Source organism: Mus musculus, chromosome 1 (assembly GCF_000001635.26).
Source record: "Mus musculus strain C57BL/6J chromosome 1, GRCm38.p6 C57BL/6J".
Lineage (NCBI taxonomy): Eukaryota > Metazoa > Chordata > Mammalia > Rodentia > Muridae > Mus > Mus musculus.
The window spans coordinates 93,858,546-93,876,726 of NC_000067.6; the positions used below are offsets into that span (position 1 = coordinate 93,858,546).

The window sequence follows — 18,181 nt, forward strand, 5'->3', positions numbered from 1 at the left end:
GGACCCTTATTCCAGGGACCCCCATACCCGACTGGGGTGCTCTGTGACAAAACTCGTCTTGTACCTGCTGTAAGTGTGTCTCCACCACCAAGGTAATTTTCTATATGGACTTAGGATCCATCTTGGCCAACTCAATTGCTGCCCTGATTAGTGGTGACATCTCTGTTTACCTATTTTGTCTTAGTCAGTGTTCTATTGCTATGAAATAATGCCAAAGCCATAGCAACTGGTTTTTTTTCTAAAAGATTTATTTATTATTATATATACATACACTGTTGCTGTCTTCAGACACACCAGAAGAGGGTGTCAGATCTCATCATGGGTGGTTGGGAGCCACCATGTGGTTGCTGGGATTTGGACCTTCAGAAGAGCAGTCAGTGCTCTTACCTGCTGAGCCATCTTACCAGCCCCACAGCAATTCTTATAAAGGAAAATATTAACAAGGTCTGGCTTACAGATTCAGAGGCTTAGTCTGTTATCCTCATAAGAGAGAAGCATGAGCCAGGTGTGGTGGCGCACGCCTTTAATCCTAGCACTTGGGAGGCAGAGGCAGGCGGATTTCTGAGTTCGAGGCCAGCCTGGTCTACAGAGTGAGTTCCAGGACAGCCAGGGCTACACAGAGAAACCCTGTCTCGAAAAACCTAAAAAAAACAAAAAACAAAACAACAACAAAGAGAGAAGCATGGCGGCATGCAGGCAGACATGGTGCTGGAGAGGGAGCTGAGAGTTCTACATCTGCATCAGCAGGCAGCAGGAAGAGAGAGTACCCCTAGATTGGCATGAGCATTTGAAACCTCAAAGCCTATCCCCAGTGACATTCTTTAGCTACCAAGGCCACATGCCCTAATGGCTATCAAGTAGCTCTGTTCCCTAGTGACCAAGCATTCAAATATATGATTGTACGGGGGCCATTCCTATTCAAACCACCACACCTATACTGAAGTTTTTCAGTCAACAAACCCTCATCCACTGCTTCTTGAGACAACACAATTTGGGGGAGGGGTGGTTGTGGGCTCCATCTCTTAGTAGCTGGACACATTGGTGAGCAGAACAGGAATTGCTATGCTGAGAGCAAGACTGTCAGTGGATGGGGCTAACAGCTACCTCACTCAGAGTCTCTGATGGCTCTGAATCTACCCAGGCATATGTGGAAGTCTGAATGAGAATGGCTCCCCACAGTCTCCTGTATTTGAATGCTTGGACCTCAGTTGGTAGAACTGTGGTAATGATTAGATTTTATAGCCTTATTGGAGGAGGTGTGTCACTGGGGTAGGCTTTAAGGTTCAAAAGCCCATTCTGGGCTCTTTCTGTTTCTGTTTCTGTCTGTGTCTCTGTCTGTCTGAGTGTCTGTCAGTTGGTTCCTCTCTCTGCCTCCATCTTGTGGATCAGATGTAAGCTTACAGCAACTGTTAGAGCACAGTGCCTGCCTGCCTGCCTGCCTGTGGCCATGGCCATGTTTCCCACCATGATGACCATGGACTAACCTTCTGAACTGTAAGCAAGCCCCTAGTTAAATTCTCATTCTCTCTCTCTCCCTCTCTCTCTCTCTCTCTCTCTCTCTCTCTCTCTCTCTCTCTCTCTCTCTCTCTGTTGTTTGTTTTTGAGATAGGGTTTTCTGTGTAACAGTCCTCGCTGTCTTTGAACTTGATTTGTAGACCAGGCTGGCCTCAATCTCACAGAGACCCACCTGCCTCTGCCTTTGGAGTGCTGAGATTAAAATTGTGCACCAGCAGCGCCCTGCTTAAATGATTTCTTTCATAAGTCGCCCTTATCACATAAGGAGTCTTCACAGCAATGGAACAGTAACTAAGACAGCATCTCTGGAGCCTGTGTCGACCTTGCCATCTGGGTGGTGAGAGACTCCAGGGTACTGTCCTCCAACAAGCAGCCGACCCTGGCTTACAGCCACCTTCATACCACTGGCCAAAGCAAAGAGGCAAGGGTTTTAGTGTTCTGTTGTCTTAGCCACACAAGGAGGGCGGTGTTCAAGGCTTTCTCCTAAGCTAAGAACCAGAGCTGGCCACGAGGGACAGGATTAGGGAGCCATACCATGGATTGCTATGGCTGTGTGGCTCAGCTGCCATCTTGTCAATCTGTGTGGGACCTGCCCTCTCCAGTGTTAACTATGTTCAGCAGTTCTCAGAGTGCTAAATTAATTCAGTCAGTAAGGAAGGAACTTTGAGATAGGTTCTTACTATGTATGACCTGGCTGACCTGCCTTACCGACCCCCGTTTCGTTTTATACCAGACAGGGTATGCCTTGGCCTTGAACTCACGCAGCTCTGTCTGTCTCTGCCTCCAGAGTAATCAGATTAAAAGCTCTTTATTTTATTTCCTTAGAAATAAAATTTTCATACAGTAAAAGTCTACAAAAATACATTCTTGTATTTATTTCTTACATCACAGTCATCTTTCAAAGGTCTCTTTTTTTATCCCAAGTTTGTAAAAAAATTTTTTTCCTTCTTAGTATAAATAAAGCTTTGAAGAAGAAAGTATTTCTGGCATTTAGTTACACATCTACAGAACTATTAGCCCGCCCTCAAATTGCTATTAGGCACAAAAATTAGGAAATCTGTGGATTCCTCATAGGTCCATCTGGAGCCACTCCCTCCAAGACCTCTCTGAGAGGGCTAACATGGACGGTGAGGAGAAAGAGAAAGTCTGACTTGACCAAGGAAATCTTCATGGCTCAGACATTCCAGCTGTCAGGGCTCCACCCCCCTGGTGATACAGGAAGGGGAGAGGAGGGAAGGGCCAGCTGTCCCTTCTGAGCCTTGGAGGAGGTCTCATTTCTCATTAGGATTCAACAGTTAAGCTAGATCACTGGTGTGTCCTATGTGTGTGTGTGTGTTGGGATGGGGGGTAGAGGGTGGGGCATTGGGCACCACACCTGAGCCAGTAGGTAAGCTTCCTAGGGATTTAAGTTCAGTTTTCACTGAACCTATGCCCCATCTGGCATGCTGAGAACTGGCTGTCTTGTAGTCAAGGAAGTGGAAGGTCTTGACTGGCACTTCCCTGTCCATCTCCTGGCAGCTCTGAGGCAGGATAATGTCCATCCTGAGAGGCACACAGAGGTAAGGTGGCTTGGGTGGCCAGCCGAGGGGGGCACTTGCCTGCCTTCTACAATAGTTCAAGAAGCTGGCAAAACATGTTGACGGTATTCGTCTTTGAAAGGAAGTTGGCTTGGATTTGGGGAATTAGTGCTCATGTTTCATTGAAATCAATCTTTTTAGATTTTGTTTCAGCCTCTTAATGTTTGTGATGCTGAGGATTAACCCAGGGATTTGCCCTTCAGTCTGTGGCTGAAGCAGCACTCAACCATAGAATTATACCTCAAGCCCAGTTTCACTTGGGACAGGAGAGCCTTTTGGAGTTTGGAAAGCCCGCAAGAAAGTTCCACCCCAGCACAGAGGTATCAGAATTTCCTGGACTATTTGGGCTGAAGATTTTTTTGCTGGGGGCACTGGGATCAGGGGCTTACTGGCTTGGTTCAGTGATTTGGTCCTGGCTCATGACTGGGACCCTGTTTTTATAAGAATGTCTGGGCTCTGAGGCCCTGACAGACTTGTCCTTGTTCACAGCCATAGAGAGAAGGTTGGCCTCTGCCCTGAATTATCTACCCTTCCCTTCTCAGGGGTATTGTTGGAATATTATAAAGAATAGATAGGCTCAGAGGTTTTCTGGTTAGTGACGGTCAAAGCACAGACCTCTGTAAACTTCAGGGCTGCCCTTAGCTTAGGGGCATTCCATACTAGCCAGGTTCCTGTTGTCTCTTCCGCACCTAGTCTGATGGTGGAAAGCTTGATGAAAACCTGTGCTTTAGAGCACTGAGCTCAAGGGAAGTCTCTCTCAGGGACTGAGTTGTCCATGGGGGGTCTATGTGACCTTGTGAGTGGTTTTCATGGGAGGCCGATGTGGGCATGGATTCTGTGTGTCCCTGTGGTAAGCTGTCACTTAAGGCCAGGTATTGTATCCCAGTCTGGAGGCTGGCTTTGCAGAGGAGGGGGTAAAGTAAGGAAGCTTAGGTATATTTTGCTGGTGTCCACTGTGTTGGCCCAACAGGGTGGGAGAGATAAAAACTGAGGCCAAGTGTGGTGGCCTCAGAATGTCTGAAGCATGACAACTTTTCTCTGGGGAGACAATACTTAAATCATCTACTCATCCCAGATGAGGAACCCTAGAGTAACCAAAGTACAGATAGTGTACCACTAAAGTCCAATTTGATAAGGAATGAGTTTTATTGGGGTCACTTACTTGTGGGTGAGAGGTTACTTAAAGAAACAGAAACGATTCAGAGTTAACTGCATCACCAAAGCCCATCCCAGAGCATGGGTGTCAGCTTGCAGAGCTGAGGACCTGGAGCTCACTGTACAACCTCCAGGCAGCTCAGCAGTTTGGAGACTGTCCTTTCCAGGTGCCTCAGTTGATCTAAACCTCTTCTAGGTAGTTGTTCTGGTCTCAGTCTTAAAGATCCAGGGAGACCCTCATCTTTTATTGCTTACTCTAGAGGTGAGGTAGTGGTGTCTATTGAATCTGCTCAATTTCAGGGACTTCTGAAGGTATTTTGAGTTATTTATCTGCCAGCTGAAGGAGCTTCCCACAAGATGGCATGTTCTATTCTCTGAGGAAGCCTTTACAGGACAATGCCTTTAATCCCACCACTGAGGCCGCATAAGCAGGAAGATTTCTTGTGAATTCAAAGCTAGCCGCAGTTACAAGTGAGATCACATTTCAATAATTAATCAAGCAAGCAAATAAATAAGTGAAATTACCTGCTGAGTGTGGTGGTGTATACCTTTAATCTCAGCACTGGGGAGGTAGAAGTAGGCAGACCTCTCTGATTTTCAAACCAGCCTGGACTACATAGCAACTGTAACCCAACTTTTGCCTACTTTGTGAGTTCTTCTCTGCCCTTATTGCACCTTTTCAATCCCCTGACACTAGATAGGAGAGAAAAAGGGGTAGAGGGGAAAGGGGTGGTGGTGGACGTTATCATTAGACTACTTTCTGCTGATCAGGACATTGAATTCCTTGGCACAAGTTTGATATTCGAGGTCAGGATCTCTAAATTTCTTCAAGCTTCTTCCTTATGTGTGACTACTTAACAAACCACAGACAACCTCTCATGGGGCCCTAACATGTATATAACCTCTGAAAAGTCCCCAGAATTCCAAATGTCACACAGTTGCTGAAACTATCTGCAGCTGGCAAAACCATGCCTCTGCCAGCACAGGAGGCAAATGGTAGTCAGCTGCTGTGGACAATCTGAAGCTGCCCCACATCCCACACCTGGGGTTAAAACAAAACATTCTTATAATAGTTCTATGTCTTTTTAGAGTTTTGTTTGTTTTATGTATATGAGTATACTATAGCTGTCTTCAGGCACACTAGAAGATGGTCTCAGGTCCCATTGCAGATGGTTGTGAGCCATCATGTGGTTGCTGGGAATTGAGCTCAGGACCACTGGAAGAACAGTCAGTGCTCTTAGCAGCTGAGCCATCTCCAGAATTCTCATCACAAACAAATTTCAGGACAGCCAGAGCTACAGAGAGACTGTCTCAAGAAAAAAACAAACAAACAAACAAACAAACAAACAAACATGAAGGAAGGAAGGGAGGAAGGAAGGAAGGAAGGAAGGAAGGAAGGAAGGAAGGAAGGAAGGAAAGAAGGAAAGAAGGAAAGAAGGAAGAAAGGAAGGACCAGGGGGCTGGTGAGATGGCTCAGTGGGTAAGAGCACCCGACTGTTCTTCCGAAGGTCCAGAGTTCAAATCCCAGCAACCACATGGTGGCTCACAGCCATCTGTAACAAGATTTGACGCCCTCTTCTGGAGTGTCTGAAGACAGCTACAGTGTACTTACATATAATATAATAAATAAATAAAAAAAAAAAAAAAAAAAAAAAAAAAAAAAAAAAAGAAAGGAAGGACCGAGATCAGTGTTCTGTCCATGGGGGACCTCCTTTGTTGACTGTTCTTTTATCTTTTTATGGGGCATATTGGCTCGACACTGCGTGGGAAGGGCTCTTTCTGTCAGGAATCCTAAAAAATAACAGGCCGCCTCATGATTCAATCAGGTCCTGGCCAGTTCCTGGTTAGATGGTATACTGTTTTGCTTGTAGATGTCACCTGACATATTGTAGACCTGTGTTCATAGAACCTGGCTGGCTGACTGGAGTGCCGCCATGTCTGCGGAATGGGAAGGGACATGGAGGGGAGGGTGGTATAGAATCCTTTGTGACAGGAGTTGCAATTTGTGGAGTTTCCAGGTCATTTGTGGACCAACCACCCTTTGCAAGAAACTAACAGAAAGAGGATTTCAGGAACGGTTAGTACTGTACATCATCTGCCTGCCTACCTTTTGGGAGGTAGCACATGAAACTCTCTGATCCGGGCACAGCCATCCTGCTGGATCACTGGCTAGTGATACTTGCTCTGAGTTTCCGGGTGGTTCCTAAGTTGGACTTACCTCCTATATGAGTAGGTATAGGTCAAGTTACCCATTGACTAGCATGGCAGGAGGCCACGGGACTGACAGGTTGCCCTCTAAGACTATCCCCAAAGTGGATAAGTGGAGGGTGGAGGAGAGGTGCCTCAGTTGGGGGCAGAGGTGTGGGCATGTGGGAAGGAGCATGGTGCATGCTTTCTTACAAGTAGCTTTGCTTTTGCCTCCTTTCTGGGTATCTCAGTCTGGGTAAGGTTTACTACCCGAGTTTCTAGGTGGTCCAGATTGGAAGAAAGGTACAAGTTTTGTAATATTTCCAGGACCACGAACCATTTGCTGCTACCAGGAATAATCTTTGTTGCACAGTGCTTGGCCATCAGCAGGGGTTGCACTTGGCAGACAGGTGCAGTGACGACTGTTTCTCTCTAAATTATGTTGGGATCTATGAGAGTTGTGGCCTCAGCTTTTTGCAGGTTCTGCAGTAAAGGCAGAGTGGGGTGAGGGGGTAGGACCAGGTGCTTGGGTAAAGAGACTTGATGGTTAGGCCTGGGGCCATTCATCAGAAAGTGTTGTTTTTCTTGGTAGCTCACAAGAGCCTCACAGCTACACTGGGGAAGGGAACTGGAACATTCTAGGGACTGCTTCCACCAGGAAGCAAACACTCCACCTGCCTCCCTCCTCTGCCCTGGCTAAGGTGTGTATTAAATGATCAGCTTGAGTTGAGCTTAGTGGCAGATAGGGCGTCATCTCTGATGTCCAGATGGGCTCTGTACCTTTCTTGGTAGTTGATGACTGGGTCACAAGATCTCTTTATACTGCCCCTGTGACCATTTCATGCAGAGCAGGTGTGGGTTTCACGGTTCCCATTCCTGTGTCCCCTTCAGTGTGGAAGCCCCTTGATAGTAGGACCTGTGTGGATCACTCAAGCTGTGGAAAAAGTGGAGTTGGAGGGCTTGGATGTATATCAGGGGATCAGGTTCTGGGCAAAGACCTTAGGTTATGGCTTCCATCTAAGGGCAGAATAGACAAAAGCCTAGGTCTGCCTGGGACTGCCTGGTCCTGGAAGGTGGTGTCCACATCGGGGATTCTTGGGAATCATGGGAAACGTGCCCTTTCCACCCATGTTCTTGACATGCATAGTCCTTGGTCCTTAGACGAGAAGACTCAACAGTACCATTGTCTCACTGAGGCCATCTAAGATCCAGCTGGTAAATAAAGCAGCCAGCCTTGAAAGTTAACTGGCTTCTTCTACAGAAAAATTAGGGCCAGCAAAGTAGCTCAGCAGGTGAACATGCTTGCTGGCCAGCCTACCAACCTGAGTCTAGTTCTGAGAACTCTTGTGGTGGAAGGAGAGAACTGACTCCTGCAAACTGTCCACTGACATTTCACATGCATGTCATAGCATGCATGCATGCACATACACATATGAGCAAGTGCACATATGTAAAATAAACAAACAAACAAACAAATATATGTATCAAAAATTTTAAAGGAAAAATAATTGTCCCTTATTTTTTTTTGCCTCTCTAAGCTGGCCTTTAGAGCCAAAAGCCAGATGGTCTTACATTATAGATATATTTATGGGGATATCCTGATTCCATAGTGCTGGTTGGAGAAGCTGATAGAAGGCTTATAAAGGACTTAGAAATGTTTGCATACATCTTGAGAGGATGGCAAAGGGACTCAGGGTGGAAAGGGTTTTTTTTGTTGTTGTTGTTTTTGTTGTTGGGCTTTTTTTGAGATAGGGTTTCTCTGTTAGCCTCGGATGTCCTGGGGCTCAGACTGTCTTCAAACTCAAGATCTGTCTGCCTCTCCCTCCCCAGTGCTAGGATTAAAGGTGTGCACCCCCATTACCTGGCTCACAGTACAAAGTTTGTTTTGTTTTGTTTTGTTTTGTTTTGTTTTTTGGTTGTTTTTTTTGGTTTTTTGAGACAGGGTTTCTCTGTGTAGCCCTGGCTGTCCTGGAACTCACTTTGTAGACCAGGCTGGCCTTGAACTCAGAAATCTGCCTGCCTCAGCCTCCCAAATGCTGGGATTAAAGGCTTGCGACACCACGCCCGGCTCAGTGCAAAGTTTTTAAAGTCAATGCTGTGAGAAAGAAGGAAAGAGTCCTTTCTCTTTCTGTATATAAGAATCAAGATTCATTTTTAAAATTCAAACTTCTGTTTGTCCTCATGCAGAGGATGGGCTTGGTGCAGGCAGGGTCTTGGACTATGGCTGCCCTGGTCCCCCTGTTCAGGCAGGGAGGATGTGTGGAGGGTTGTGGGCTGTGTTGAGTCAGAGGCAAGCTGGTGGGCTTTTCAGCTTGTGATTTGGGAGCCCTGGACCCTGACTTGGTGTTAGGACTGTCCCTGTAAAGACTCATTCCTGGAAAGCCATAAGACAGATGGTTAGTGTGTGCTGAAATTTTATGAATCTGAGAGGATGCCAGTAAGAGACAGCATGTTTAAGGAAGGATTTTTATGGAGAAGAATAAAAGGATGTCAGGGAAGAGAAGAAGGTGAGCTATCCTTTGGCCATGTTCTGCACTGTTCTTATCAGGTGGGGATGTTATTCTAAGTACAGAAGGCTGTAAACTGTCCAGCCCTTTGCAGTCACCTCCCCAGGGAGTGCTAAACATAGTCACATGGGGTGGAGCCTAGGTCGGTAATGGGAAGACTCATGGCCTCTAACTCAATGACATGTGTTCAGTAGACATTCTACAACATCATTTCTATCTTCTGTTTTTCAACCTCCTCTGTTCATCCAGGAGAGAGATCACCCGGAAACTGAGTGTATCTGACCCATTTTAGACCACTGCAGCTGTGATTCCCATTTCATTCCTTCATTTCATAGGGACTAGATTCATATTTAATTCCTTCATTCTACAGAGGGACCAAGGCATCTCCTCTGGGGAGCTCCTGAGCTCTTTGTCTATACAGACTTTCAGGGAGTGTGGTGGGGACACGACTGACACACATCAGAGGTGACATGTCCCATCCTAGCTAGGGTAGAACTTTGAATGGCACTGTGAAGTTGCAGTGGGTAGTGGTGCTGCATTGGGGTATGTCTTAGTTAGGATTGTACTGCTGTGAATAGACACCATTAACCAAAGCAACTCTTATAAGGACAATATTTAATTCGGACTGACTTATAGGTTCAGAGGTTCAATCCAGTATCTAGGTTGGAGCCTGGCAGCATCCAGGCAGGCATGGTGCAGGCTGAGCTGAGCATTCGATGTCTGAAGTTTCATTTGAAGGCCACTAGGAGAACACTGGCTCCCACATGGTTAGGAGAAAGGTCTCATTGCCCAAGCCCCGCACCCCCTCCAGTGACACAGTTCTTCCAACAAGGCCATATCTCCTAATAGTGCCACTCCCTGGGACAAGCATATTCCAACTATTCAGGGTACTAAGGGGTTTTATGCTGTATGTCATTATGGGATGCCCACATGTACGATGGCTTGTGTGTTTGGGGAAGGCAGGAGACAAATATGACTGGAAGAAGCTCAGTTAGTAGCTGTAGTTTCTGAATTATATATTTAGGTGCAGGCTCAAGAGGGTTTCTGCCGTAGGTGGAGCCCCATCTTTGTCCATGCATAAGACCTGGAAAATGTAGCCTTCTTGGAGGAGCAAGCATCCTTAGCCCCCACACTAGAGTCCCTAATGACTGTTTCCTATCAGAGGTGCCCAGTGTTCCTTAGAGACATGGATGACTCTAGGCCTGGGCCAAGAAAGTAGAAGATGAGTTTGGTGGATCAACAATCTTACAAAGATCAGGGATAGGAAGCCAGTGGCGGGCAGGACTCGTGCATTGACCAAAGCCTTGTAGTGGCAGCCAAGAGTGTTTTGCAGCCCCATATATGGTGTGGGATGCTATGGTCTGGTTGGCCTTGCTTGGTTGGGAGACAGAGTTTTAGGGGTGAAGAACAACTCATGATTCCCACAGTACAGAAGATTGCCAACCTTTTTTCCACACACCCACTTTGAACTTTGGCCACTGAGACCCATCAGCCTGAAACATGGGCAGCAGATGTTACTGTTGTAAACAGCTCAGAAAAGGTACTCAGCCTAGAGCCTTGAGTTGGAGCCAGCTAGGATGTGTGTCATCTGTTTCTGTGGCTATTGTCCTAAATGTCCTGGTAAGAAAAGAGCAGAGACTAGCCGGTACCCAGGAAAGCTCTAGCAATGAGCATTTGGAAGGGGAACATAGACAAGTGTTTTGTCTACAATGGTAAGAAAAGCCAGCAAACCTAAGCAAATGCCAGGGAAGCTAGGACAGAAAACTCTTGTTGACGACATGATTGGAGGAACCGTGTCCTGTGGGATGAGATCCACCACTTCCCTGGGTAGATAGGCAGCAGCTTAGTAAAGCACTGCTTCTTTTTATCCATGCCAGCATCCCATTCTGGCCTGTGGAATGTCCTGCCTTTCCAGCTCCTGCTGTGTATGCAAGCTCAGCCTGGCCAGGTTTTGGCCCTGTTATCCCCTCTCCTTCCTTTCTGACCTACACCAGAAGGTCATTTTTTCCTGCAGGGACAAATCTTTGAGAGGAATGACTGGGGATGAGAAAATTAAAAAGAAAAAAAAGGTAGGAAAGTTGGGAGTAAGAGGTCTTGTATAAATGGATAGGTTATGACAATCAAGCATCTTATTTACCATTTGCAAGGAGGTATTTAGACAGAGTCAGCAAAAGGCTATCATGTATTGGGACGAAGTCAGCAAGAAATGATCAAGTCATGCTGTAAAATAGGGAACACTGGATATCTCAAGTGCACCAAAAGCCATAGGCCAGCACTCAGTGACATGGAGACCAAGTACCACAGCCTTCACGGAGGGAAAAAATCCAGTTCCCAGGATCTTAAACAGAAATTTCCCCAAGGCATCACAGGCCTTGCCAAGCATATTCTGACTTTAGAGAAGGGACTAAGTGTTTTAATTAGCCAGCCTGGCCCTAAATATTTTCTACCTTCACCAAACAAAAGTTTGGACCCACAACTGGGCCTCAAGCCATAGGATATTCGTGAGTTTTCACATGTAGGTAAGAGTAAGTGGTGTTACAGAGCCCCCCACCCCCCCTTGCTGGCTACCATTTGTCTGCTCTGAAAGAACGCATTGGTGGAGAGGTGGCCAGGCTGTCTTGGGATGGGTGATACACTTGTTTGTTCTGGACATAGTAACTGTGACCAAGCAGACCCTATAGACTCCCAGGTTGAGCATCCAAGAGTCACATAGTCTTCAGCAAAGCCAAAGGAGGGTATCCAGGCCCAGACAGATGCTGGACAGAGGTCTCAGAGAACTATAATCCAAATCTGTTCAGTTGTCCTCTTTTTAAGAAAGATTTCTTTATTTCGTTTATATGAGCACACTGTAGATGTCTTCTGACACACCAGAAGGGGTATCGGATCCCTTTACAGATGGCTATGAGCCACCACATGGTTGCTTGGAATTGAACTCAGGACCTACTGGAAGAGTAAGTGGTCATTGCTCTTAATCACTGAGCCATCTTTACAGCCACCCCATGTTGTCCACTTAAGCTTGGGCACCATCTGTTCTTATGTCACCTGGTTCATGGGGCACAGTCATCTCAGGAGGAGTTCCCGCCCTTCCCAGTATTATCAAAATGTCCTCTCATAGCTTATCAGAGAGCTAAAAAAAATTCACCCACGATTGCGTTGAGGAGCCAGCGGGATGCTTGGAAGTTGGGAGCAGGTTATTCCTCACAGAGTACTGGCTGCTCACTGGAAAGCTAGAGCCATTCACTGCACTTAGTCTACAGCAGAGAATGCTCAAGGAGACAGGAAAACAGCCAAAACACAAGATCTCCAAGGCCAGGAATTGTAGGGACAATTCTGGAATGTTGGTTTCTTTAAAATAAACAAACAAACAAACAAACAGCCCAAGAACAACACACAAATAGTAACAGAATCGGGTACAAGTGTGAATACCAGACGTGGTGTATGGAGCTGCTTAAGACTGTCCATACCTGCTGACTGCATGGTTTTGCCAGCAGCAGAGAGTTTTTGCGATTGTGTGACATTTGGAATTCTGGGAATTTTTCAAAGGGTATATAAATACTAGGGCCTCATAAGCTGGTCGGTGGTTGTTGATCATTTGGGGGTTCTTTGTGGTTTGTTAGTAGTGGTGTTCAAAGAAGAAACAAGAAGTTAGATTCAGAGATCTTTCTTTGCTCTCTATTCTCTTTTCTCCCCTATGTATTGATCAGGGTGAGGGGAGGGTGGACTGAGTGTGGGGAAAGGAAGAACACACAAAGTAGCAAAGAGAAGCAAAGAAGAGACAAGAAGGAAATTAGATTCATAGATTTCTCTCTCTTCTTTCTCTTTCCCTCCCTCCCTCCCTTCCTCCCTTCCTCCCTCCCTCCCTCCCTCCCTCCCTCCCTCCATCCCTCCCTCCCTCCCTCCCAACCTCCCTCCCTCCCTCCTTTCTTCCTTATCTAGTAATGGGGCAGAAAACAGGGTGGGGGGATAAAGAGTTGGAAAAAGAAAAACTCACAAATTAGCAAAGGCCAGCTACAAGGAAAACATGGTTTTATTGTACTTTACCACAGGTGGAGGGTGCCCTCAGCCAGAGTGGCTGTGCCTCCTGTGTTGGCTCCATGTCCCAGATTAACCTGGGCTATGAAATAGGCAGCTGAGGAGCCCTGCCCTCTTGGCAGCTCTAACATCCCATGATGCTTTTCACTATAGCTTGGCTTGAGCCAGGGACAGATGCACAGCAGCAGCAAATCCCCTGAAAGGCTTCTGCTTTTGCTTCAGCAGGTGGAATGGCAGCACACTCTGTCTCAGGATGTCTACTTGTCAGCCAGCTGCCTGACCTAACACCTCCCACACAGGGAGGCTTAAGCAAGAGCAGTTCCTTTCAGTACTGTGGAAGCTAGAGTCTGTGAGAAAGAAGGGAGTGTGTGTGTGTGTGTGTGTGTGTGTGCATGTGCATGTGTGTGTGTGTGTGTGTGTGTGTAAGTGTCCATGTGTGACTGTGTTCTGTCAGTACGTGAGAGTGAGAGTGAGAGTGGTGTGTGTTTGTGAGCATGTGTGAATGTGTGCATTCCTGGGGCTGGATCTCTCCAGGGCTTGAAGACAGCACCTCTCTTTGTCCTCACAGGGTGAAGTTGGGTGTGGTGAGGAAGGAAGCTTGGTGCTTGTTTTCTCATCAGGATCCTAATCCCCAATGTTCCCATTTGTGTCCTTAGTAGGATACTATCATATTCCAAGGCCCATGTAAAACTGTTTTTCTATTGGGGGCCGGGGCGTTACTATGGGGCTCAGCACATATGTCTATTCTTCAGTCTTTCCTCTGCAGCTCAGAGGCTTGGGAGGGCTTGTATGACCCCGGCCCGAGGTGCTCCAGGTTCTGAGACAAGCAGGCCTGGGTCACCCTGCTCTGGGCTTATTACCAGTTATCACAGGGCTCCTTGCTGAGCAGTTATGGGACTTTGTATCCAAGTGGCACTAAGCAGGTACTGCCCACAGGTCCTTCCAGGTGGCACTCTGGTTCCTGGTCCTGGCTGTGTTCCTCCTGGTTGGTTTCCTGCATGTGGACTTCAGACTACTTAAACCGTAAGTCCTGTGCAGATGTGTTATGCTCTTGGGGGCCGAGCTCGTCCCCTGCAGCCCCAAGCTCAGTACCAGGACCCTGTCCTGCCTGCTTTATGAACAGAAGCACTCACTCACTTCCCTTCTGAGCATCACTGTCCTCTCTAGGAGAGGGTAGTGAGCTATGCTTGTCTTGGGCCTGTCTCTTGTAGTGACAGGCCCACTAGGAAGGCTTATTAGGGGACTCTGGGGAACAGGCCTGTCCTGTCCAGCCTTGACTGGGAAGGGAAGTGAGAAGAATGGGGTATATAGTAGGAGCCTTGGGAAGGCTACCTTCTGGCCTACAAAGATGGCCTGGCTTCTAGTATGACTTCCAGGTGGTAAGGTCATGACTGTGCTCCATTGTCACCAGACTCCAGAACATTCTCTCCCCCTGCCTGCCAAGACTACATCATCCAGGGGGTGGCCATCTATGCACAACCAACTGCCTCCCAAGGCAATGTTTTCTTCAGGATTCTGGGAGGGTCTCAGTTTCTTCTCCTTCATGTCTCCCCTGGTTAGGTTTGTATAAGGAGGAGTAAACTGTCCTCTGAGAAAATGCTGTGTCCCAAGGTCCACTGGATCCTGCCCCTCAGCATCCTTGCTAAATTTGCTGGCTTACATTAAGACAGGAGTATGGCTGGTGATCCAGGCATCCGAGTCCATCCCAGCATGTCTTAGGCTGACCTTGGCTGAGGTCACAGAGTCACTGCCACACAGGGTTCGCTGGGAGACAGACAGCAGATTTTGGATCCAAGGGTGATTCTTGGGGTCTGAGGTATCCCATGCCTGGCATGGGAACAGACAGTATAGCTGTGGAGGACATCTTGCTATGAGGGGAAATTGTATCAGTCACAGAGAATCCCTTGGACCTAAAGACTACAGAGTGGCAGGGCTGGGCTGGGGACACAGTGCTGTGAGATGGCGAGAGGAAATAGAATAAGGACCCATGTCAAGGGGTACTTCTTGGGGGTGCTGTTGAAGGCTTGTGGCTCTGTTACTGATGATATGCTCGCTGTACTCTTCCATTCAGGGACAAGGTCCAGGAACCACCGGTCACAAACATCATGTTCCTCAAGACGCACAAGACAGCCAGCAGTACAATCCTCAACATCCTCTACCGCTTCTCAGAGTCTCACAACCTATCCACAGCACTGCCCGAGGGCTCTAGAGTCCATCTGGGTTACCCCTGGTTTTTTGTGACACGGTATGTGGAGGGCCTGAAGCAGGACGCCCACCTGCAGCATCACTTTAACATCATGTGCAACCACCTTCGGTTCAACTATCCTGAGGTGAGAAACATGGTGGCGGGGTGGGGTGGGGGTGTGGTGGGGCTAGAGCTGCAGTGCTTTGGTCTGTGGGTGTAACTATGGGGCTCCCAGGGGTGGGGTTGGCATGGGGTGGCCTATAGACCCTGTCAGACCATTCTGTTTAGGCTGCCAATGGCCTGTAATTGCTCTTGGCATGAGACACATAGCCCCAAGGCTGTCTTCCTGAGGGCATTCCAACCCTCTCTCACATCCCTGAATTTCTGGTTCTGGAAGAACATACTGGGCTTTGTTGCCCCCTCAACCTTGGCACTTGCTCCCTTGGTGTAGGAATGAGGCTCCAGCTCTGTTGAGGGAGCTGGGACAGGTGCGAGGTGAGGCTTCGTGGGCAGTTGCACAGTCCATCCAACAGCGTCTTTAGTCCCACCTACTTCTTCTCCAAACAGGTGCAGAAAGTCATGCCCAGGGACACTTTCTACTTCTCCATCCTCCGGAACCCAGTTTTCCAGCTGGAGTCCTCCTTCATCTACTATAAGGACTATGCACCTGCCTTCCAGAGAGCCAAGAGCCTGGACGAATTCCTGGCAGATCCGTGGAAGTACTACAACGCTAGTGTGAGCCTGAAAAATGTCTATGCGAAAAACAACATGTGGTTTGATTTTGGTTTTGACAACAACGCCCCAGCAGACATGGACTATGTTCGCAAGCGCCTTGCGGAGGTGGAGCAGCGATTCCATCTGGTGCTCATTGCAGACTACTTCGATGAGTCTATGGTGCTGCTGCGCAGAAGGCTGCGCTGGCAGCTGGATGATGTCGTGTCCTTCAAGCTGAACGTGCGCAGCCAGAGCACTGTCTCACACCTGACGCCTGAGAGCCAGGAGCGTGTCCGGCACTGGTGTGCGCTGGACTGGCAGCTCTACCAGCATTTCAATCGCACGTTTTGGACCCAGCTGCATGCGGAGCTAAGCCCACGCCAGCTCACAGAAGAGGTGGAGCAGCTGCGGGAGAGGCAGCGCGAGCTCATGGCCCTGTGTCTTCAGGATCCAGAGCCCAAGAACCTGACACACATAGATGACCAGAATCTGCGTCCTTACCAGGGTGGGAAGGCCAATATTCTGGGCTACAACCTTAGGCATGGTCTGGACACCACCACACTGCATATCTGTCAGAGAATGGCGATGCCCGAGCTCCAGCACATGGCCCATATGTACTCTCTGCAGTTTCCCGACAAGACTCCCAAGGATATCCCATTCCTGAAAAAGTAGGGTTTGGCTAAGTGACCCTCTCTTCCCAGCCTACCTTTCCAAAGTGAAACTGTGAAGATGCCCATCCGTCTCCATCTCTGGGGAGAGGGCCTTCCACCTAAGACAACACGCACAGCTGTTCCATATCTGAATCCACCCACTGTAGAGACATGGACAGGCAAGAATGCTTGTGCCCTTAAATTATTTCACAGAGACAGTCTAAGCAGCCCACCAGGTGAACATCAGCCCAGGGGAACACCGGGGCATAGACATCGGGCCTGTGGATCCAAGAAGAGACCTAGAACGGTTCCCTGGGATTTTGTAGCCACATTGGTTCAGCACCGGTGACAATGCCATGCTTGTACAGGGTTCGGAGGCTCAGAGGTAGGCCAGGGAGAGACGGGATGAGTAGGCAGCCTTCCATTTTACGAAGATCAGTGCAGACTGAGAATTGTGAACGTTGTTGGTTAGCCTGAGCACAGACATAGTCTACTTTTTAGCTTCCTGTTGAACAGTCCTGAAGGAGAAAGTGCCTGACTTGCCACAGGTTCTCTGAGAGGCTCAGGTACCTTTGGTTGTCTTGGAAACCATGTTGTGTATAATCTCAGGGATCATCTTTTGGGTGCCTCTCTTAGTCATTCATGGAGAGATACTAAGTATCTAGCACCCAGCTCTCAGGATGAGGTACCTGATTCCCTGGGTTACTCAAACAGGGTGCCTGAGGTGTTGGGAAAAGAAGTCACTGTCACATACACAGCCTTTCTTCCTGAGCCTTGCTCACTGAGTTTTGGTGGAGGCTTTTCTTCTGTGTCAGATGTCTCAGAAAAGACAGACCATGCTCCTTTGTACCTCAATTTAATATGGACATCAATTCAATATGAAAAGTAATTGTCAAAGAAAAAGTAATTGTTGGTGAGTTTAGAGATGGTACAATGGTACAATGAGTTTGTCAATCCAAAAGAACACTGTAAATTGAGAATTGACTCTCCCAAACTGAACAGAGGTATTCAGAATGCTAGAGAGATGCTGGCTCAGCCCTTTTACCCTAGCACTGGGGAGGTAGAGGCAAACAGATCTCTGAGTTTAAGGCCGGCCTGGACTACATAGTGAGTTCCACGACAACCAGGTTACAAAGTAAGAGACCCTGCTTCAAAACAAAACAGAAAACCACTGAAGCCCCCCAGCCTTGAGCAGGCTGGCTCAGACCTGTTCTGCCACTGTGAACAAGACCACCTAGGGTGGAGTCTCCTGATCTAGATAGGTCTATTGTTCTGCCACCTCTGTTTCCTCCAAGATGCCACTACCTGCTGAGAGGCTGAACCAGTTCTCCTGACACTATCCAGATGAAAGGAGATCCTGGCCTGGTGGGGGATGGGATGCCCCTCTTTATAAGCTCAGATTCTTAAGTAAACTTTGGGCCTTGATCACCATCTTTGCCTTGGTCTTGTTATTTCTCTCGAATTTTCTCCCATACAGCCCCAGCCTCCCTTTTATGAACCCGGTTCGTGTAGCTCTGAGTGGCTACAAGTGGCCCCTGGAATGTGCAGCCTGAATACAGAAGGATTGACTGAGGGAACTCTGTCTTGGTGGAGCTCCATGAGAAGAGTAAGATGAAGATGTATCCCTGCACAGTAAGCAACATATAGCATTAATATTAT

General features: G+C 47.8%; 1 protein-coding gene across 1 annotated transcript; it reads left to right on the top strand.

Annotated features, from left to right (window-relative positions):
• The first annotated feature begins 2,798 nt into the window (after positions 1-2,798).
• Positions 2,799-17,949, top strand: Gal3st2 (galactose-3-O-sulfotransferase 2). The gene is made up of 4 exons (NM_199366.4): positions 2,799-3,074; positions 13,910-13,996; positions 15,045-15,303; positions 15,726-17,949. The coding sequence occupies exons 1-4, from the start codon at positions 3,049-3,051 to the stop codon at positions 16,542-16,544; spliced, it is 1,191 nt and encodes a 396-aa protein (NP_955398.3). The 5' UTR covers positions 2,799-3,048; the 3' UTR covers positions 16,545-17,949.
• Positions 17,950-18,181: the final 232 nt, after the last annotated feature.